The sequence below is a fragment of the Penicillium daleae genome (assembly GCF_028827525.1).
Source record: "Penicillium daleae strain IBT 16125 chromosome Unknown utg000001l_segment0_segment0, whole genome shotgun sequence".
Taxonomy (NCBI): domain Eukaryota; kingdom Fungi; phylum Ascomycota; class Eurotiomycetes; order Eurotiales; family Aspergillaceae; genus Penicillium; species Penicillium daleae.
In genome coordinates this window covers 2094743-2115591 of record NW_026623149.1, presented here as the reverse complement: position 1 = coordinate 2115591, position 20849 = coordinate 2094743, and the positions used below count along the sequence as shown (strand labels likewise).

At 51.0% G+C, this 20849-nt stretch overlaps 12 protein-coding genes across 12 annotated transcripts; 8 read left to right on the top strand and 4 right to left on the bottom strand.

Annotated features, from left to right (window-relative positions):
* Nucleotides 1-224: 224 nt before the first annotated feature.
* N7458_000648 (CocE/NonD family hydrolase) lies at nucleotides 225-2045 on the top strand (the record flags this gene model as incomplete). The annotated part of the gene is made up of 2 exons (XM_056904042.1): nucleotides 225-1909; nucleotides 1964-2045. 2 exons carry the CDS (start codon nucleotides 225-227, stop codon nucleotides 2043-2045), a joined length of 1767 nt encoding a protein of 588 aa, XP_056771809.1.
* A 488-nt stretch (nucleotides 2046-2533) lies between these two features.
* N7458_000647 (cupin domain-containing protein) lies at nucleotides 2534-3118 on the top strand (the record flags this gene model as incomplete). Its single annotated transcript, XM_056904041.1, has 1 exon — nucleotides 2534-3118. The coding sequence occupies one exon, from the start codon at nucleotides 2534-2536 to the stop codon at nucleotides 3116-3118; it is 585 nt and encodes a 194-aa protein (XP_056771808.1).
* A 239-nt stretch (nucleotides 3119-3357) lies between these two features.
* N7458_000646 (uncharacterized protein) lies at nucleotides 3358-5006 on the bottom strand (the record flags this gene model as incomplete). The annotated part of the gene is made up of 5 exons (XM_056904040.1): nucleotides 3358-3689; nucleotides 3752-3867; nucleotides 3921-4010; nucleotides 4065-4558; nucleotides 4617-5006. The coding sequence occupies 5 exons, from the start codon at nucleotides 5004-5006 to the stop codon at nucleotides 3358-3360; spliced, it is 1422 nt and encodes a 473-aa protein (XP_056771807.1).
* Nucleotides 5007-5413: 407 nt separating this feature from the next.
* N7458_000645 (uncharacterized protein) lies at nucleotides 5414-5816 on the top strand (the record flags this gene model as incomplete). The annotated part of the gene is made up of 2 exons (XM_056904039.1): nucleotides 5414-5683; nucleotides 5736-5816. 2 exons carry the CDS (start codon nucleotides 5414-5416, stop codon nucleotides 5814-5816), a joined length of 351 nt encoding a protein of 116 aa, XP_056771806.1.
* Nucleotides 5817-6023: 207 nt separating this feature from the next.
* N7458_000644 (CorA family magnesium transporter) lies at nucleotides 6024-7076 on the bottom strand (the record flags this gene model as incomplete). Its single annotated transcript, XM_056904038.1, has 1 exon — nucleotides 6024-7076. The coding sequence occupies one exon, from the start codon at nucleotides 7074-7076 to the stop codon at nucleotides 6024-6026; it is 1053 nt and encodes a 350-aa protein (XP_056771805.1).
* A 523-nt stretch (nucleotides 7077-7599) lies between these two features.
* On the top strand, nucleotides 7600-8631 carry N7458_000643 (DUF218 domain protein; the record flags this gene model as incomplete). Its single annotated transcript, XM_056904037.1, has 4 exons — nucleotides 7600-7709; nucleotides 7789-7896; nucleotides 7956-8007; nucleotides 8068-8631. The coding sequence occupies 4 exons, from the start codon at nucleotides 7600-7602 to the stop codon at nucleotides 8629-8631; spliced, it is 834 nt and encodes a 277-aa protein (XP_056771804.1).
* A 158-nt stretch (nucleotides 8632-8789) lies between these two features.
* On the bottom strand, nucleotides 8790-9873 carry N7458_000642 (spindle checkpoint protein MAD2; the record flags this gene model as incomplete). Its single annotated transcript, XM_056904036.1, has 7 exons — nucleotides 8790-9081; nucleotides 9173-9392; nucleotides 9476-9504; nucleotides 9560-9598; nucleotides 9655-9680; nucleotides 9744-9769; nucleotides 9825-9873. The coding sequence occupies 7 exons, from the start codon at nucleotides 9871-9873 to the stop codon at nucleotides 8790-8792; spliced, it is 681 nt and encodes a 226-aa protein (XP_056771803.1).
* A 235-nt stretch (nucleotides 9874-10108) lies between these two features.
* On the top strand, nucleotides 10109-12166 carry N7458_000641 (GTPase GUF1; the record flags this gene model as incomplete). The annotated part of the gene is made up of 2 exons (XM_056904035.1): nucleotides 10109-10845; nucleotides 10903-12166. The coding sequence occupies 2 exons, from the start codon at nucleotides 10109-10111 to the stop codon at nucleotides 12164-12166; spliced, it is 2001 nt and encodes a 666-aa protein (XP_056771802.1).
* A 385-nt stretch (nucleotides 12167-12551) lies between these two features.
* On the bottom strand, nucleotides 12552-13337 carry N7458_000640 (ureidoglycolate hydrolase; the record flags this gene model as incomplete). Its single annotated transcript, XM_056904034.1, has 1 exon — nucleotides 12552-13337. The coding sequence occupies one exon, from the start codon at nucleotides 13335-13337 to the stop codon at nucleotides 12552-12554; it is 786 nt and encodes a 261-aa protein (XP_056771801.1).
* Nucleotides 13338-14656: 1319 nt separating this feature from the next.
* N7458_000639 (uncharacterized protein) lies at nucleotides 14657-16285 on the top strand (the record flags this gene model as incomplete). Its single annotated transcript, XM_056904033.1, has 1 exon — nucleotides 14657-16285. One exon carries the CDS (start codon nucleotides 14657-14659, stop codon nucleotides 16283-16285), a length of 1629 nt encoding a protein of 542 aa, XP_056771800.1.
* A 383-nt stretch (nucleotides 16286-16668) lies between these two features.
* Nucleotides 16669-17883, top strand: N7458_000638 (phosphotransferase family protein; the record flags this gene model as incomplete). The annotated part of the gene is made up of 3 exons (XM_056904032.1): nucleotides 16669-16767; nucleotides 16833-17128; nucleotides 17184-17883. The coding sequence occupies 3 exons, from the start codon at nucleotides 16669-16671 to the stop codon at nucleotides 17881-17883; spliced, it is 1095 nt and encodes a 364-aa protein (XP_056771799.1).
* Nucleotides 17884-18755: 872 nt separating this feature from the next.
* Nucleotides 18756-20061, top strand: N7458_000637 (putative mitochondrial 2-oxodicarboxylate carrier protein; the record flags this gene model as incomplete). Its single annotated transcript, XM_056904031.1, has 5 exons — nucleotides 18756-18830; nucleotides 18946-18956; nucleotides 19073-19102; nucleotides 19188-19274; nucleotides 19347-20061. 5 exons carry the CDS (start codon nucleotides 18756-18758, stop codon nucleotides 20059-20061), a joined length of 918 nt encoding a protein of 305 aa, XP_056771798.1.
* Nucleotides 20062-20849: the final 788 nt, after the last annotated feature.

The window sequence follows — 20849 nt, the reverse complement described above, 5'->3', positions numbered from 1 at the left end:
TCCCTCATCGGGTTACTTGGGGCCGTGTTGGTCACTCGCCTGGTTGAGGCCTCGGATGTCCATTTCGGCTCCACTTCGGAGAGAGCCACACGCGGCCGCGGGCGGGGGAACGAATGTATATGAATTGTTGCTGCTAGCCAGGGCATGATCGGTGATGCCAAAGCATCTTGTCTTTGTTCTTCTTTTTTTTGCTTTGAATACATTCGATCAATTGATCTTGCAAAATGCCCAACGAAATCAAAGATATTACCACCCGGGACGAGACATCTTTCCCCTACATCTACGAACAGAATGTTTCCATCTCCTTGAAGGACCAATCAGGCCTGGTGCGATGCAATGTTTATCGCCCCAAGACTTCGGACAAGGTTCCAGTCCTGGTGACTTACGGACCTTATGGCAAGGACATTCCTTACAAGGACTTCCACCCTAAGAGCTTCAGCGAGGTCAACTCTGACCAACGATCTGAGCATTCTGCTTGGGAGACTCCCGATCCCAAGTACTGGACTAGCCAGGGCTATGCAGTGGTGCGCGCAGACGAGCGCGGCACAGGCCAGTCGGTTGGCAAGCTCGATACCATGTCGCGGGGCACCAGCGAAGCTTTCTTCGATGTGGTCGAGTGGGCTGCTGAGCAACCCTGGTCATCTGGCAAGGTTGGTTTGCTGGGAATCAGTTACTTTGCAGGCAGTCAATGGCGTGTCGCTGCTCGGCAGCCGAAGGGTCTGGCTTGCATGATCCCCTGGGAGGGCATGTCGGACTACTACCGCGACCGCTGCCGCCACGGTGGTATTCTTTCCAATGCATTCATCAAGTTTTGGTGGGATCGCCAGGTTGTGAGCAATCAGTACGGTCTCGGTGGTCGTGCCGCGCGCAACTGGGGACCCGATACTATCGAGGGAGACTTGTCAGAGGAAGAGTTGGTGCAGAACCGCCAAGATCAGACTATCGACAATGTAGAGAACAAGTTCCGCGATGACCTCTACTACGCCTCTAAGGAGTACAGTCTGTCTGATATCCAAGTACCACTTCTGTCCGTAGCTAACTGGGGTGGTATTCTGCTTCACCTTCGTGGAAATGTGGAAGGATGGACTCATGCTGGCTCCGAGCTCAAGTACCTCCGCTTCATAACTGGTCGTCACGATCTACCCTTCTACTACGCCGAGGAGGTTGAGCTTCAGCGCAGCTTCCTGGATGCATTCCTGAAGGGTGAAGACCGAGAGGGTTGGTCAACTGGAAAGGCTCCCAAGGTCGATATGGTGCTTCGCAAGGGCGATGTTGGCTTCAACAATGCTGAAGCCGAGAAGGGTTTCCCTCGTCGCATTGAGCATGAGTGGCCCATTGCTCGCACTCAATACACCAAGTTCTACCTGACATCCCAGCGTGAGCTGATCACGCATGCACCCACTGAACGCACCAGCAAGCTCTCCTACCAGGCTCTAGGCACAATGGAGAACCCGCAACTGGTGCAATTTGTCACTCCGGCCTTTGAGAAGGAGACGGAAATTACTGGACACATCGTCGCTCATCTGAATGTCTCCATAAGCGCAATTCCTGGCTCTCCTACTCCACAGGATCTAGATCTCTTCCTCACCCTCCGCTACATCTCCCCCGAAGGCAAGGAAGTCTTCTACACCGGTACCGCTGGTGACCCTGTTCCCCTGTGCAAGGGCTGGCTGCGTGCCAGCATGCGCAAGGTCGATGAGCAGAGCTCTCGCAACAGACCCTGGCTACCTCACCGTAACTACTACTCTACGGATGTTCAGCCCGTTCTGCCTGGTGAGGTGTACCCGGTTGATGTGGAGGTCTGGCCCACCAACGTGGTGGTTGAGAAGGGCGGAAAGATTATTCTGGAGGTTTCCAGTGGTGATACTCAAGGTTGCGGAATATTCCAACATAATTCTCCTGTTGACCGGTAAGTTGCTTGTTCTCTATTAATTTGGTATCGCAGTACTAACAGATTCTATAGATCTGTGGAGCGCTTCCAGGGCCAGAATCACATTCACTTTGGCCTCGGTGACAACTACGTGACTCTGCCAATTATCCCTTGAAATCTTAGTCGATAGGCGGAAATGATTGCAAATGAATGACATATAGACTCAATGAAGATATTCCGTACTGTTCACTTGGATTCTCTGATTTACCTAAGATCTAAAAAAAAGTAGTTCAATGATCAGCCACACGATATTCGGGCTTCTGCCCGAACTATACCCGAGCTTTATTTCCCCCAAAGTGGCTTGCATCAACGCACACGGCGCCAATATGCCAAACCATAAAAAGCACAAATAGACCCTGCCCTGCATGTCACTAGTTACCGATCCGAACAGCCGAGCTCATTAAGTTATTATCTCCGAAGCCCCGAAGTCCGCACGGCCATTACCCCACAGCCGATGTGGTCGAAAGTGGTCCCGAAAAGGGATGCTCCGCACGAAAGATATAGATCAGGTACCTACAAACAAGGGTAGCATCTCCCGCTTCCAAAAAACAACCTATCATTCACTTTTTTCTCTCTTCCATTATTGAAAAACATCAGACCGCCATGTCCGCAAAGACCCCCAAGAACCTCCGCCCACTCAACCGGTACATCACCACGCACAATGCCGACGGACAAGCCATCTTCTCCAACGCTCTGTCCGAGGACATGCCCATCCAGCACATGAAAGACGGCGCAGACTTTAGTCTCGCATATACCTCCGACCACTTCCCTGCGCAGCTCAACAATGACACCGATCTGACCGAGTACACCGGCTACCTAGCCAGTCCTCCCGGCATCACGATCTCCAGCGGCAATGTCTGCCGTATTGTTGATATCCAACCCGGCGCGTTGAGTCCCATGCACCGCACTGTCTCGCTAGATTATGGCGTTGTGCTGGAGGGGGAGGTTGAGCTTGTTCTGGATTCTGGGGAGACGAGACTGCTGAAGAGGGGGGATGTTGCGATTCAGCGTGGGACTAATCATGCCTGGCGGAACGTGACTCCTGATGCTGTTGACCCTGTTACAAAGGAGGTTACTCCGCAGTGGGCGCGCATGTTGTATGTTCTTTCTCCCGCTGAGCCTATGCAGATTGGGGGGAAGAGTTTGGATGAGGTTGTGGATGGTATTGGTGTTCGCCCTAGCACTTAGATTGGGATTTAAATGCATAGATGAGAGCTTTCTGAAATCAATTTCAACGATAGTTTCAGACCAAGATTTGAAATTCAATTTAGCGTTACTACAAGCGTCATGTTGCTTAGGTGCTAGTACTCGTCTCGAAGTCTCCAGTTCAACATGAATAATTACAAGTTTCAAAAACAGACTATAAACGCTACGTTCAGGCAACATAGGAAATCTTGAATAGATACACAAGTAACAACAATAAGAACCTAACCACGCATCCTGACATACGCCCAAGTATAATAGCCCAGCGTCGACACAGTTGCCACAAGCGATATCAACGTAAGACTAACCCCTGTGATAATTCCTTGCTCGAAGAAGCCAATCTTGAACCCAGGTCGCTGCTTAGTCGAAGGCAGAGGTGCCAATGCCTCGCGCCATAGTGCATCAGACCGGACGCTGTTCTTGCTATCAAGAATAGTTTGCGTGGCGTAAGCAGTGGCACAGGGTTTAATGAGTTGGGGTTGGGGCTTCTGGAATTGCGATGCTGCATAGCGGGTGTGTGGACTGTAAGGCGTGTTTCGGGGGAGGGCAGGGCCAACTGGGGAAAGAGGGTCAGTATAGAATCCTTAGAGAGAAACTTGAAACTTCATCGATACGTACTCAGCATGTGACTGGGAACATGGTTCACCCAGGAGATATCAGCGTCTATGAACTGGGTAAGGTACTTGGCTGAAGCAGGTGCGGCAAATGCATAAACAGCCGCGAGATTTTCATTGCTTGTTGAGTTAGCAAGGTCTGTTGACAAAGGGAGGGAAACTGAGAAACATACAAGTTGATGTCGATAGCATCATCCAAGCTAGTGACGGGGTGCACCAGCAACACTTTCTCTTCAATCTTCGTCTTCAGCAGAGGAGAGTTGCTACACAAGTTAGCACGAACCAAAGTTATCCAAGGGAGAGCAACATTTACTTACCGATCCTGCACCTCGACCACACCCCAGTTGCTACCCGATACCAAGACTCGGGCAGTCCTGTCTTTGTGAATAGAGTCGAGCACGCCCGTTCGTCGCGGCGTCGAGGTAACCTGTCTAGCTTCACCGTTCTCTCCAGCGAGGTATTTGGAAGCATGCTGAATGACAGCCTCGACAAATGGCTTCATCGTAAACTCATTCACCAGCACAACATCCGGACAGTAAGGTGACCGTCCACCGAGCGCGAAACGAGCCGCAACCAGAGATTGGGCAGCTTCAGCAGTATTGCCAGTGCGATCAACGATCGCGATACTTCTTGAAGTTGCTGGGGAGATCAGGCCATTGGAATCATCTGCGCCCGTCTGCACCACCATCAGAGTCTTGCTGAGGAATGAACTGTCGGGTCGTTGACTCGTGATGGTGAATGTGTCGTGATCCAGGGCTTCGGGAAGGATCTGACGCAGGAGAGCAGGCAAGGACATTGTCGTTTGGGGAAGCTGTATATTTTCAATGTGAGTTTTTATTCATTCATTCATTATAAGCAAGTAAGCTTACCTCCAAAACAATGCAATTGCCCGCCGCCAAAGCTGCTGTTAATGCAGAGATAACGGAGAAGAACAGAGTATGTGTGGATGGCACAATATACACAATACCAGCACCCTGCACATTGTCTGCATTGTCCTTTCCATTCGCAATACGATTCTCTACCTCCAAGTCCCTCTTCAAGCTCAGAGATGTATAGTGTGTTCGCAGCTCTTGCAGCGCCAGGACGACTTCTGCGCGGATCTCCTGCTGCGTATGTCCCGAGTCTGCTCGAATCGCATCCTGAATCTCAGCAACATGCTCGACAAGCACGGACTGCAAACGATGAAATTGCGTTTGACGGTACCGCGTGTTCTGAGTGCGGCCGTCGATATTAGCGGCGACAATGCGGGCGAGATCCATTATGGACGAGTCAACGACGATAGTATAGAGAAGGAACAAAAAAAAAAATTCGAGACAGAAAAAAATCGCCAGACCCCTTGAAGAAGTACGCGCGCCCACTTTCTTACAGCATCACCTCAGCACACTTTTGCGCTCGGAGCTATCATTGCCAGCTCGTTCCTCCGAGGCTTCGTCCAAGACCGTCGGGATGTGGGGGAGGAATGCGGGCGCCCGTCGACCCCCAGTTTGGCCGTTAGCTAGTGCCAACTATTTCCCCCATTTTACGCCGTATTACATGATGCGGTAGAAATGGTCGGGGCCTAGTGATTATTATTATCTCCGAGGCGGATATGAGAGTGCGCAACTCACTAGATGCGTGGGTGTCGACGTTCATCACTCCTCTGTCCAGAATCTGTACTCGCGCAATCATGTCCGTCACAGCTACTACCACCACAACGCGCTCGTTATCCGTGCTCGCCGACTATGAGGTTCATCATAGTGGATCTGAGCAGAATGGCTCTTCTGCTGCGCCGGTAAATCCAGAACAACCGGCTGACTGGCCTACTCATCATCGTCGTATGCCGACGTATCGTCCTGCCAATCCTCGACTCGACCAAGCGGATCGCCCCGCGGGGAATGGGCATCCTGCAGAGTACGCTTTCATTCAGATTATGTTGCACGGTGTATGGTTAAACGCGGTATGTACTTTAAACACTTGGGAAGGAATAGTCATGAACTAACGGTTGGCAGTCTGTCTCCCGACTGTGGCGGTTTACTGGCGGAAGGATCCACGACAAGATCTTCCATTACGAAGTCGGCGGGGAATGGTAGTTGGTCGACGATGCATGGAATGGGGTTGATTTTGTTACTTGCTGTATTCTCGAAATTTTGTTCAACTTCATATCACTTCAATTGATTTCTTGTCCGGTTATAATGACAGCATATCCTAGAGACCGCCTGAGACTTAGTTCGTCTCATCGCTACTCCCCGACCCAACTGTATTGACTATAAATCATAGAATCAATCATAGTATGACATTCACAGCTGCATCCTGCGGAACTTCTGCAGCCTCGACATCCCAAACCGTGCGAGTAGCAACGTCCCCATCACACAACCTGCCACAAGGGATGGGAAAGCATAAGGGCTATCTTCCAGGTAATTGACAACATTCATACCATATAACCCAGCAACGAATGTCGACACCGCAAAGCCGAGCATACAGATCTCCAGTTGCGCCTCAAAGACCATAATCTGATTGCGTCGGACATCGAGAATGGACAGGATAGCATCTTGTGTGCGATGCACTTCACTCAATAATGCCCCCGCTGACTCTACAATCGCATCGTGACTCTTATAATATGCCTCGAGGAGGTACTCAACTTCTTGGTGGTCTTCGATAGCATGTGGCCTGCCAGCTTGTTGGTCAGTGAGGTACATGGCAGCGAGATCTTCGTCATTGCTTAGCAATTCTTGCACCGCAGTGCGCATTTGCCGAGCGCGCTGTTCAATATTCACAAGCTTCTTGCCGTTTTCTAGGAGTGTTCGGGGACCGGTTGATGCAATGTCTTCGCTTTGTAGATCTTTGAGACTGTGCTCGATCTCCCTGCGTACTAGCGAGTGCTCTGCTTCCAGGTGTGCGGTAACAGATGCCAACGCTGCCTCGAAGACACGAATTTCATAAGGTAGTGAAATTGGGAATCCAGAACGGTGATTGCCACACAATTTACTTTGTAGATCGGTCACAAAGATCTCCTCGAGGAACGCGTGGGGTTCGGTGTCCTTCGAACCACATCGGATCAGGAGTACTCGGTCCGATTGGACCAGAAGTCTTAAAGAGAACAGACTGATGAAAATGGTCGATGGTCGGATGACGAAGTGAGGAATGCCTTCCGACACTGCATCTACAGTGCGTAGGTCCCGACCATCGACTTTGTACTCGCGGGCAATATTCGCTTTGGTCAAGCGGGTCTCGGGCGTCTCGATGGTTCCTTTGGCATTGAAGAGTGTGCAAGTCAACTCGGTGGTCCCATTCATACGTCCATGTGAGAGTGTAAGTGAAAGATTCAAGATATCTTGTGGGGTGGGCTTCATGTGAATCCGTCGGCTTTGATTGATATTGAAGGCTTGCCTCGGAATGTTTGGACATCCCACTGGAGTTGTGAAAGGGATTATCCACCTTGGAAACACATTGCTGGTCTGTATGCTACATGGCCGAGAATAGTGAGAGAGGCCTTGTTCCAATCGAATGCCTCGTGGGCGGCATTCCAGGAATGCGCACGATAATGTCTTTATGAAACGTGGTCGCATGATGGAACTGTGATGGACAATTGCGTTTCTCGCTGAAGAATGCCCCCAATACCTTGCTCTGTTGCTAAGTCCACAGACGTCCGATGCAATGACATGAATCGTTCGAGCGTGGCTCGTTTCCTAGTTTCTTGATCGTGGATTCGTGGGGAAAAGCATCATGATTCAAGCGTCATCGCGATCGGCATCATGCGCACGGACCACCCGCATGTTTAGCCAGAGCGATCCAGAGTATCCCGGTTGTTGGGCCAATCTCAACTGGCGCCATCTTCAACTTTGTTCTCCAACATTCCACAAGATCAAGGAAAGCATGGCCTCCGATCCAGGTCACTCTCGTGGTGTCCTGAACCACTTGATCATTGTCTGTTGTCATGCCATCTATATCGGGGGTCCAGCACATGGAGCCACGGAAAATGAATGGTGAGCTCAAGTTCAGCATACAAAACTGATCTTAGCCTCACTACGTTCTATCAACTGACTTTCACGGATTGGTCAACAGGATGATTGAACACTTCCAGCGAGGAGAGACGCCAACGTTCATCAAACATGCCCAGGCTGGACTACAAGTGCTTGCAAAAGACCCTCAGGCGTTGCTCGTCTTCTCAGGGTAAGTGGTCTGCGAGTCTGGCCAAAGAGAAGCTTCTCTGGCTCATACATTCTATACAGCGGTCCAACCAAGAAGCCTCGAACAGACCTTAGCGAAGGACAATCATACCAAGTTAGGATCAACTCTCATCTGTGTCATAACTATGAATAGCAGACTAATAAAAGACTGCAGAACCTAGTCCGGGAGAATGCTTATTTTCAACAAGAGCTCAAGATCGCTACAATTGATCCATCGCGAATCATTACAGAATGTAACGCAACAGACTCCTATCAGAATGTGCTCTTCTCGCTACTTCGCTTTCGAGCTCATGCGAGTGTCTACCCCAAACGAATCACTGTCGTGACACACGCGTTCAAACGCGATCGATTTATGGACTGTCACTTTCCTGCTATCGGTTTGCTGCCTCGCTTACGTACTGAGATGCACAGGCATGCCCAAATGGTGTCCGTGATTGGGATAGATCCGCCCGAGGAGGTTACTCCCTTGGACAGTCTGATCTTAGGCGAGGCGCTACGGGGAATTGGGGTATGGAAAGGTGATCCGTACGGGGTCGGATCAGTCTTGGCCAACAAACGGATCGATCGGGGGTGGATACCAGAAACGATGCAAGAAATATGCGGTGACGGGGTCTTTGAACCCATCGTCGAGCAATTGATGAAGTGGCAAGGAGGCTCGTGGAACGAATGGTTTCCGATGATGGCCAAATTACCATGGTACTATGGAAATTCGCCATGATACCGATCACCAATCGATCAAGTGAAAAAATGCATCATTCAGAAGATACCACATCTAGCAAGTTAGAAACAATCAAATGACCGAACACAACCCACCCAAACGCCTATGCAGTTATATCCCTCGTATCGGGTCATAAAACGTCATCCAGTACCACCCATCTAGTCCGCCAACCGATAGCTGACAAGTGTGCCAACTCGGTGGTTGTTGGTGCTGAAGCTTCGCAGCTGCACCTTCTCGGCGTTCTTGATCTCCTTGGCATCACTGTCGCCCCATTCCACAGGCACGTCCGAGTCAGCATCGGCGTAGACGAGGACGTTGAAGGTGCAATCTCCATCGAGAACGGGGAGGAAGGTGACGGAGGCGGTAATCTGGCGGAAAATGGCCTGGATCTCTTCCTGAATTTCCTTTTCGGTTTTCTCAACTGGCTCGGGAGCTGGGGTGTTGTTGTCTCTGTTCGTTCAAGCCGCTGATGTTAGCTCAGAACTGGGACGGGAGGCCAGGGATTTAGGCCCTGAAAGCAAAATAGAAAGATTGGGTTTACCCAGGAGCGGCATTTTCATTATCACCAGCCTTGCGTGAGCCCTGGCTCTTGGAGTTCTTGCCGAAGATGTCCACGTCAAACTGCCAGCGCTCCACATGCTCCCCGGTCTCCTTGTCGGTGATGACGACCACAAGTTTCGAAATTTTGCCCCCGGCCATCCACTTGTTCAGCTGCGACATGATCTTTTTGATGTATGCCTTGACCTGGTCATCCGCCGACACTAATGCAAGGTTAGAGGGGAACGTCAAGCAAGCGGTATGCGATAGCTAATCGTCGGAACTCGTAGGAGCGAGAGGGACAAACCGAGCATGTTGAGGCCATATTTCTTGACACTTTGATAAATTAGCACACCAATGCCGAATCTCACACTTCTGGATCCTGACTTACGTTGTGAAGTCTTCGGGAGGGTAGACACCACGCTGAAAGCTGGATGAAATTTTGTGGTCAGCTCCTGTCCGTCCGGGGTGGCAAACATCACTCACAGAATTGAGTTAATCGAGTACTCAAACTGAATGGTCATCAGTCAGTGGTCATTCTATTGCCATGGCAGGAACGGAGCAGAAAGACTCACAAATTCAGATACTAGCTTGGCCGATCCTGCTGTCTTGTTAGCTTCATGGCCACAATGACGAGCCTCTGAGGGGATACCAACCTCGGATCGACAGCTTGTGGACCTTGGACTTGTCCTTTGTTTCAGCCATGGCGAGCAATTGGAAGCACTGAACAAGGCAGAGCGGTAGCAATGAGAGAATCAAGAACATTCGTTGTTTACATGGTCCCCGCGGTGATCAAACTCACCGCCCGGCAATTCTTTTTTCTCCGCAAAGCACCCTCCGCCAAAAGTCTCGATCCTCAATTCGCTCTTTTTGTTGACTCTGATCAGCACAAGGAGACAGGGCAATCCCTATCTTCTTCCATGCTATTGCAGGATTCCAGATGCGAGGATGTCTGCAGTTAGCCCGATGGCTGAGCGCGGCGCCGAATGGTCGATCCGCGAGTCTCGCCTCGGCTGGCTTCTCGTCCCAGTATAACTCCCTTCGGTCCTTTACAAATTCGGCCGTTTGGAGTGCTAGGGCAAAGGCGTCTCCAAGTTCCCCCGACACGGACCTTGAACGACGGATCGCAGCCATCCCAATTGAACGATATCGCAACTTCTGCATTGTTGCCCACGTCGATCATGGAAAAAGCACCCTCTCCGATCGGTTGCTGGAGCTCACGGGTACTATCCAACCCGGTATGAACAAACAGGTACTCGACAAGCTAGATGTCGAGCGAGAGCGAGGAATTACAGTCAAGGCGCAGACCTGTACAATGATTTACAACCACAAGGACGAGGACTACCTTTTGCATTTGGTGGATACCCCGGGCCATGTGGATTTCCGTGCAGAGGTGTCGCGCAGTTATGCTAGCTGTGGAGGAGCCTTGCTTCTGGTCGATGCTAGCCAGGGCGTTCAGGCGCAGACCGTTGCGAATTTCTACCTGGCCTTTGCCCAGGGCCTTGAATTGATTCCGGTCATCAACAAGGTGGACTTGCCCTCGGCCGATCCGGAGCGGGCTCTGGAACAGATGAAAAGCTCGTTCGAGCTGGATACAGAGAATGCAGTCAAGGTTTCAGCAAAGACTGGATTGAATGTTGCGGAAATACTGCCAAGGGTTGTCGAGAAGATTCCAGCGTATGTTTAAACTGTTCTATTGCGCGAGAAGTTGCATTATTCTGACCCTTTTCCCAGCCCCGTTGGAGATATCTCGAAGCCCCTTCGCATGCTTCTCGTGGACTCTTGGTACGACTCATACAAGGGTGTTATTCTTCTAGTGCGCGTGTTTGATGGCGAGGTTCGTCCGGGCCAGCAACTAGTCTCCTTCGTCACCGGACTCAAATACTATGTGGGTGAGGTTGGCATCATGTATCCAACCGAGACACCCCAGACAGTTCTCCGAGCGGGTCAAGTCGGGTATATCTACTTCAATCCCGGCATGAAGCGCAGTCAGGAGGCCAAAATTGGCGACACTTTCACTCGAGTCGGGTCCGAGAAGTTTGTCGAGCCACTCCCTGGATTCGAAGAGCCCAAGTCCATGGTCTTTGTGGCGGTCTACCCTATGAACGCCGATCATTTTGAGCATTTGGAGGACAGCATCAACCAACTCATTCTGAATGATCGAAGTATCACAGTTCAAAAAGAGTCCTCGGACGCGCTTGGAGCTGGTTTCCGAATGGGCTTTTTGGGCACTCTCCATTGCTCTGTATTCGAGGACCGGTTGCGACAGGAACATGGTGCCAGTATCATTATCACTCCTCCTTCGGTTCCCGTTAAGGTGGTGTGGAAGGACGGCACCGAAGAAATCATCACCAACCCCGCCAAGTTCCCCGATGATGACAGCGTTCGTCTGAAGGTCGCTGAGGTGCAGGAGCCGTACGTGTTGGCCACCATCACCTTCCCAGACGAGTATCTCGGAAAGGTCATCGAGCTATGCGAGGCCAACCGAGGCGAACAACAGAGTATCGAGTACTTCACATCAAGCCAAGTCATTCTCAAGTATGAGCTGCCACTGGCTCACCTGGTTGATGACTTCTTCGGCAAACTCAAAGGCAACACCAAAGGCTACGCTAGTCTGGACTATGAAGAGTCTGCCTGGCGAGCCGGTAACATCGTCAAGCTCCAGCTTCTCGTTAACAAGGTCCCAGTTGACGCTGTCTCCCGCCTCATGCACATGAGTCAAGTGAACTGGCAAGGGAGACAGTGGGTCACCAAGTTCAAGGAGCATGTTGACAGACAACTTTTTGAGGTTGTCATTCAGGCGGCTGTTGGCAAGAAGATTGTGGCTCGTGAGACGATCAAGCCTTATCGCAAGGATGTTCTGGCGAAACTTCATGCTAGCGATGTCAGTCGTCGGCGCAAGCTGTTAGAGAAGCAGAAGGAAGGTCGGAAGAGGCTTCGTGCCGTTGGAAATGTGGTGATTGAGCATAAGGCATTCCAGGCCTTCTTGGCGAAATGATTGTACTATAGATGTATTTATATTGATGTATACCCCCAAATGTGCTACTGTTTTTCAAGGTTCCTGATACGCCATTCTACCACACTAGTTCGCCTGGTCGCATGCAAGCAGGGATCTCGACCAAAGAGCGCCCAGCTTTCCATCCAGATCTAAATGCGACGCCCTACTCGACCCTGGGTAGGAAAAGAACCACTTGTTCCAGTGTCAAGGGTCATAATCTTTTCACGATGTATAAAAGGTCTATGTACAAATATCTGACCGTTTTGTGCATGGTCCTCAGCCTGAGTACCAGATCATCGCATCCTCGTAACCAGCTGCGATGCATCGAAAAGTGTGAATATACATATTTCACTCTTCCAGCAAAAGCTTCACCTTGGACTCTCAATCACAGCTTCGCCCACAGCCGAGCAGGAGTCTTCTCGGGCCGACCATACTGGCCCTTCACCCCCAGATCAACAACAATGCCCTCACCAAAAGCAGCCTCCTGGCAATCCTCGTCATCGACACCATTAACATGCTGCACCACGACGAAATCAACTCGTCGCGGGCCCAGAACCACCATTGGCGCATGCCACGTACCAACCCCATACGTAACGGCCTGCCCACCGCGCGCAATGAAAGCCTTCACGTTGCGCAGATCAGGGGGATCGCGAATCGTAATCGTTTCACCGGCCGCGTTCTTTGCAGTTGCTACCTCGCCCTTGAGCGTCGGCGCAACAACAACCAGAAAGACGGGCTCTTCTTCACCATCGCCGACCTTGGAATGGCTGGACAGATCGGTGGGGATAAAGCTCTGGTTGGTGAAAGGGTGACGTTCGAGGATGCGAACATCGAAGACTTCGTTATCGGGTTGTTGTCTTGCACTGATCGTGCGCAGTTTGCGAGGGAAGCAGCAGAACATGGTCATTCGTGCGGAGGCGGGTTTCCCGCTTGGGCAGCCATTGGTGTACCGGTCGATGAGGGGAGAGATGGGGCTATATTTCAGGGCGGAATTTTGGTTTGCTAGGACTGGTGTTGGGTCATGTGGAGGTAGCGAGGATGGTTGAGGAGCGACGCTGATTTCGCGAGGTAGAGGCGAGCAGATTGCTGTGCCAAATGGCGCGAAGTTGGCAGGTGTGAGAGGTTCGGGGACGAGGGTGATAGTGGGATTGGAGGTGAGGATGGGCGCCATGTTGATGATTGTCGGAGCTTCAGCTAGCTTCGATCACAGCTTATGTCGTTATTAGTTATTTTTGGCTGATTGTCGAAAGAAACAAAGAGAGTCCGAAGAAAAAGGACCTGGCCGGCAGGTTATAGGAAACTCCGCCATTCTGAGGGAAGCGGAGACTCGTCGGCGCTCGCCGGGCCTCGGGGTACGATAAGATAAGAGATAAGATAAGCGGCCGGGGCCGAAGAGAGTCACATGACTGGCATCGAAATATAGAGTATGAGCTTAGAAGAACTTCATGGATCGATGGAGGGAATTTCCAAGTAGACAGATGAGCCATACACAAATTTTCTAAGCATTTCATCTTGCCAAGTGCTCCTTTCCTTATCTAGGAGGTTCACGTTGATTTCATCCAAGATTGCCGACCAGCAGAATCGACTAATTTACTAGCAAGCTCTTGCCCCAACAAATTTGCATTAAGATCATCGATATTTCGAATGTTAGCCTCGAGAGTATTCTGAACACTCCGAGTATCCAACAAGACAGCAGTCTCCTTCGCAGTGCGACCCTTCGGGCATTCGTTCAAGTGTTCGAGGGCAAGGGCGAAGAGACTATGGGGATCCCAAAGTAGAAGCGGTGATTGATTCCAAGTTGATCAAACTAGAGAGTCTAGATTCCCTGCGTGATGCAAATATTCCTAGGAGATGCGTAAAATTTTGTCGCGTTGACCATCCATGAGGACATCGCTCTAGCTTGCTGTGATTATATATTTACGACTCCCCAGGACCCAGCAGAATACTTGACTTGATCTCCTCTCACGACTTGATGGAAGTCATGAATCACCTACCTTACCCGAGAAGATTAGCAAATTGTTAGATACCTTTCGCCATTTCAATCCCAAGAAAGCAATTCATCCATGTTCGGCCTCGGCCTGCTACCCCAGACGTCGTCGAATCGGAGTGAAGTCCGGGGCGGCGACCGTGTTGCCGAACCCATCGCGGCCCGAGGGTCTCTGCCACGGAAACAGGCTAAAGATAGTATTGACTAGTATCGAAGCAGAGAAAATGGGGGTTTGACGCATCGCCAAAAGAAAAGATCCATCAAAAGAGCTGCAACATGGATGTATGTAGCGAGCGAATCTAACCCAATCGGGCTAGTAGAGAGCTGAACGAGTCAAGGATACATGAAGTGGGGCTTTTTACTTCACCTCCTTCGAACAATCCATCGTCTCCGAATGGGGACACGCGGTACGGAGCGCCTCGGGTCCAATAAGACAGCTGGGGATGACTGTAAGCAAATCGAGTCTATTTTGAGTTTATCCAATGAAGCTAACCCAAAGCCAGATGTCTCAGATCGACCTGCCCAATGAAATCTTTTTCATGATCGCGCAGCATCTGCTAACCCCTGCCAGCATTTCCGCGTTGATGAGAACCGATCGTCGGCGGTATCACCTTCTTCGTGATTACCTCTATGATCAGATAATTGGCAACGAGAAGAACGAGACGATCAACTGGGCCGCCAAGCATGGCTTTGAAAACATCGTGCGGGCGATGCTACGACGAGGAGGCGATATTCTGGTTGACAAACCCTCGTACCTAGATGAGACCTCGGAGCCCATTTCCAGGCAATGGCTCTACATAGCCATTGAAAATGCTGCGGAAAGTGGACATACAAAAATAGTGAAGCTATTACTTGAACGTCAGCCCAGTGCACTGAATATGCGTTCAGGTTACGATACTACCCCTCTTCGCAGAGCAGCAGGCAGCGGCCATGCAGAGACTGTCAAGTTTTTGTTGGAACATTCTGCCAACATCCCATCGACTGCGATCAGTGGGCTTGGCTTTGGCCCTCCTCGCGCCTTTGACTTCAGTGGTGTCCTGAGTGAAGCGCTGCAACAGGGACAGGAGGAGATTGTGCACGTCTTGCTGGAGGATGCTCGCGTGCACCTAGATGACCAGAGTCTACCCGCGGCTGCTTGGGGTGGAAACGAGAACATTGTTGACCTCTGTCTGCGTGAAGCCCCTCGATGGACACCCCAAAGCGGGTATCATTCACCATTGGGAGCTGCCGCGCTGCGGGGGCATGAAGCCGTTGTTAAGATGATGTTGAGTGTGGATGGTGTTGATCCAAACATGAGGGACAATTCAATGCGAACTCCTCTCTCCGTTGCCGTGCAATCCGGGCACTATAACATTGCAAAGATTCTTCTTGCCACAACCGGTGTTGAGTTTGACGCCAAGGAAAATTCTGGCGAGACTCCCCTCTGCCGTGCTGCCGAAAATGGTGACATAGCATTGGTCAAGGATATACTAGCCACCGGTGCGGTCGAAGTTGACAGCAAGGACTCTTCTGGTTTCACTCCTTTGTGTTCCGCCGCGGCATCGGGCCACGAGAAGACTGTAAGCCTGCTCATCACAGCGGGGGCGAACCCCGATCACCGAACCCTGGACCGGGGGACTCCATTGACATATGCCGCATTCTTTGGGGCAGCCAAAGTGGTCAAAGTCCTGCTGGAAACTGGAAGAGTAGATCCGAACGCGGGCGACTACTGCGGGAGAACACCATTAATACAGGCGGCTCGGTCGGGCAGATTTTTGGGTAGATCTGACGACTTTGTCCGTACTCGGGCATATGAGGAAGAAACGGAGAAGATCATCGTTCCTCTACTAAAAGGAGAGACTATAGCAGTCCCAATCATGAATGATGAGACGTTCGAACAAGATGCAATGCAGGATACTTCGACTCGACAGGCGTCGTCGGTGATGGAACAGTTGCTCGCCCTAGAAGAAGTTGACCCTAATGTGCGGGACAGTTCAGGTCGGACTGCTCTATCTCACGCTGCAGAAATGCATGAGGTAGCAGCTGTGCGAATCTTGACGGAAGATAAGCGAGTGGACGTGAATATTGTCGATCATGATGGTTGGACTCCAATGACCTGGATTAAAAAGAAGGTGAAGCCATATCCTTGGTAATACGATTTCGAGGCATGTGTCGGATTTCGATGAGCTTAAGGAGCTCCAATACTATATGCTAGTGATGAAACTTTTCATGAAGCTAATTTCACCTTCATTCCAGTACTGTAGGAAGTAGCCACTGGACTGCACTTTTCCCTGATGTATATTTATACTTCGGAGTGCCCAAGCCGATCTCCGATCTGGGGTCGGTGCAAACACACCAAACCCTCCCCGCTTGGAGGCCGCCGAGGTACATTTGGCCGAGGTTCTCCGGCTGTTGCTCACTCGAGCTTCACATTACCCCTTCGGCGCCCTTTCCTTGCCGTATATATGTGTCAATGAACTTCATTTGATTTGAAACCCCCATTCCATATCGCCCCTTTAGTCCCCACGCAGCAATCATGGCGGGAGAAGTACGCCAACCGATAGACCTGCCCTCCTTGGAGCGCTACCTTAACCAGAATGTGCCCGTGGTCACGACCCCGCTGGATTTGAAACAAGTGAGATTCCCAAGAGAAATGGCAAAGAGGGGGTTACCAGGTGCTGACTTTTGGCTCTGCAATAGTTCGGCTTCGGTCAATCCAACCCAACATACCAAATCACCACCGCCGATGGACGTAAGCTCGTCCTGCGCAAGAAGCCTCCCGGCAAGCTGCTCTCGAAGACCGCCCACCGAGTAGACCGAGAATACCAGGTCATCCGGGCGCTGGGAAATACAGATGTGCCTGTGCCAGAAGCACTCTGCCTCTGCGAAGACAGCAGCGTGATCGGTACCCCGTTCTACATTATGGAGTTCTTGGACGGTCGGCACTTTACCGATCCTGCAATGCCCGGAGTTAGCCCGGCAGAGAGGAATGCCCTGTAGGTTTGACCATCCCGGAACTATGCAGGACCTATTTACTTACTCGGACGATAGATGGAAATCTGCCGTGGAGACGTTAGCCAAATTTCATGCGGTTGTTCCCAAATCAGTCGGCCTCGAGAAATTCGGCAAGCCGTCTGGATTCTACGACCGACAAATCGCGACCTTCACAACTGTCTCCAAGGCCCAATCCCAGGTCCTGGATAAAGATACCAAGGAACCCGTTGGTGAACTGCCTTACTTTAAGGATATGGTGCAATTCTTCGGCCAGAAGTCGACCCAGCCACGCGATCGCGGCACGTTGGTGCATGGCGACTACAAGATCGACAATATGATCTTCCACAAGACTGAACCACGAGTGATTGGCATCTTGGACTGGGAAATGGCTACGGTGGGACACCCGTTGTCCGACTTTTGTAACTTGACCAGCCCCTATATCATGGATGGTGCCGATCACACCAAGGAAGAATTCCAGGCCGGGCGTATCCCCGGCCTTCCTTCGCGCGAGGATTGCGTTCGCTGGTACTCGGCTGTCTCGGGATATAACCCGGCGGAGGATATCCTATGGGGAGACGCGTTCTTTGCGTTCCGAGGGTCTGTGATTATGCAGGGTATTGCGGCGCGATACGCTGCTCGGCAGGCTAGCAGCGCCCGGGCTGGTGATTATGCGAAGCGGGCCAAGCCATTTGCCTTGGAGGCTTGGGGGCGAGTGAAGAAGGTGCAGGAGTTTTCCAAGCAGAAGGGTAAACTATAACCGAAAGGAAGATCCTGTACATATGCTTGTACATATTCAAGTCATTTTGATTATCAACCATGTGGTTAGAAGCCCATGAAACAATCCATCTTTCCTCCCAGCCTAAATATCCGTGAGGGGTATGAGCTTGTCTCCACATGTGGAGAACAATTCCTAGTCCTGTACTGTAGGCCGTAGCCACGGACCAATTTAGCCATGTTTCGTTGCCTATTTGTAAACTCGGGGGGTCTCTATGTGTAGTACTATAAGTGGAAGGATCCAGCCTTTTGGTTCATCAATGTATGTGGAATTACTACTGTTTTCCAGAACGAATTATAAACAGATCAGCCTATAATGGTGTAGAAAGGAAAGGAAATATGAAACTTTCTCTGTATGAAGCGTATCAATGCACAATATACAGTGAGCTCACAACTATCATTACTTTAGTAGTTTTCCTCAACGTAATCATTATTAGTTGCAAATACTATGTACCTCGATGTCTCCCTCAATCACCTTGTATCGTATCTGCGGTGGTGATTCTCTGGCCCAGGGAAAATCAAAACCCCACGGGGCTGAGTCAGCGAGTCCCACGCTCCGGTGAGCGAGCGGCAGTTCGTTCCTGCGGTGAATCACGTGAATTTCTCCAGGCAGTTGCTTCCGGGGAAAGCACCGAATCTTGCCGACACCGGCACCCGCAAAGGAACTTCCATCTCCAGCTCTATTCTTCTCTCTCCATTCTCCATCCTCCTCTAACCTTCCCCTCTCTTTTTTTTCTTTGTTGCCGTTAAGTCTCTTTGGTAAGTGATCAATTTTGCAATGTTTTGGTTCAGCGCTCCCAATCCATTCTATCAACAACGCTGACTCCACTCTCCCAGGTCCGCCGGTCGCCCATCATGTCTGACAAGCCGCAACAACCCCTCCCCTTCGTCTACCAGTTCGCCGCTGGTGCGGTGGCTGGTGTCTCTGAGGTATGTCCTTTTATGTTTACAGACATCCTTCGACTTTATATGTCGGCTTGATCACGTCGCGTGACCCCCTCAGCAAGACATCCAGTAACTAACATCTCTCTCCCCGCACGCACAGATCCTGATGATGTACGCTTCCATTGCCCACCCATTGCCGACCGCGCAGCTCAAATCCGCTTGCAAACCAAGCGCATACCCTCGTATAATTTCAGAAGTGGTTGATATTAACAATGCGACTTTGATAGGTACCCATTGGACGTTGTCAAGACTCGAGTGTATGCCTGAATCCCCATCGAATGCTTCATCCGGCCCTGACCCGGTTCCGATTGATGTCAGCTAACACAATATTCATCCATACAGGCAGCTGCAGACTGGAACCGCCGCCGCTGGTGGTGAGCACTACAATGGCATGTTCGACTGCTTCCGCAAGATTATCAAGCAAGAAGGGTGAGTCCTCTTGTCTCTCTCTCTCCCGCCGCATTCGCCTCCCGAAGGTCACGGGCCTTACCATCTCTATAGTTTCTCCCGTCTGTACCGTGGTATCTCTGCGCCTATCTTGATGGAGGCTCCCAAGCGTGCGACCAAGTTCGCTGCCAACGACAGCTGGGGCACTTTCTACCGCGGCCTCTTCGGTGTGGAGAAGCAGACCCAGAGCTTGGCGGTTCTGACCGGTGCGACTGCTGGTGCGACCGAGGCTTTCGTCGTGGTTCCCTTTGAGCTGGTCAAGATTCGTCTGCAAGATAAGGCTTCCGCTGGCAAGTACAATGGCATGCTGGATGTGGTGAAGAAGATTGTTCAGCAGGAGGGCCCGCTCGCCATGTACAACGGTCTGGAGTCCACTCTCTGGCGTCACATCCTGTGGAACGCCGGTTACTTCGGTTGTATCTTCCAGGTTCGCTCTCAGCTGCCCAAGCCCGAGCCCGGCAACAAGAGCCAGCAGACCCGCAATGATTTGATCGCCGGTACCATTGGTGGTATTGCCGGTACCATCCTCAACACCCCCATGGATGTCGTCAAGTCCCGTATTCAGAACACCACCAAGGTCCCTGGCCAGACCCCCAAGTACAACTGGGCCTGGCCTGCCGTGGGCACCGTCATGAAGGAGGAGGGCTTTGGAGCCCTGTACAAGGGCTTCATTCCTAAGGTGCTCCGTCTAGGCCCTGGTGGTGGTATCCTTCTGGTCGTGTTCACCGGTATGATGGACTTCTTCCGCACGATTCACTACAAGGAATAAAGTTGTGTGGTCTTCCCTGGTCCTCACCCTGCAAAAATGATACCATTGTTTCTGTATGAAGTCGATGTCGAGGTTTTTTCGAGCGAAATCCACCACTTTCAAAATTCAAACTTGACCCCTGATGACCCATCCGGAGCCTAGCCTGGGCCATCCCGTGTGGATCTGTACTATGACTCCGATATACTGTGTCGCTGCGAGAGGTTTCTCGTGGGCTAGAGTCTGCATTGTTTTTCAGCTTTGTTACTTTCCGCGTTCTGTTGTCCGCCTTTGGTCGTCTGTATCAAGAAACTAAGTAGAGGTTGGGCCTAAATGCATATAGAGAATATAGTGTTGACAAGGTCTCAATCAGCATAGTGCATGTTACTACAGTACCGGTTCGTGGATTGTAAAGTGAGACGTACGAGTTTAAGATGTTTACGATTAAGAGCTAACTGGGTATATTTGAAGTATTGTTAGGTAAGGAGGGATCTGCAAAAATGAGCCCCCTGCTGGAAGTTTTGGGAATCCAACTACACTAATTCTCGGTCAATAAAATAAGCCAACGGTTGATGACCAACTCACGAAGCTACGAATAAAGCAGTCTGATAAAGGTTGGTGATATACAAACCATAGCCACCCCACCCCATTCCGGCTATTCTCCGTGCGGGGCAGGCATGGATAGTGGCGGGTATGCCCGCTTGTTCCTGGGTAACATATCCAGCGTCGAGAAAGGGTGAAGTGGAAGTGGAGATGAAAGGGATAAGATGGGATAAGGATATGTCAGGTTTGTGACCAGTTCAGACTGGTAG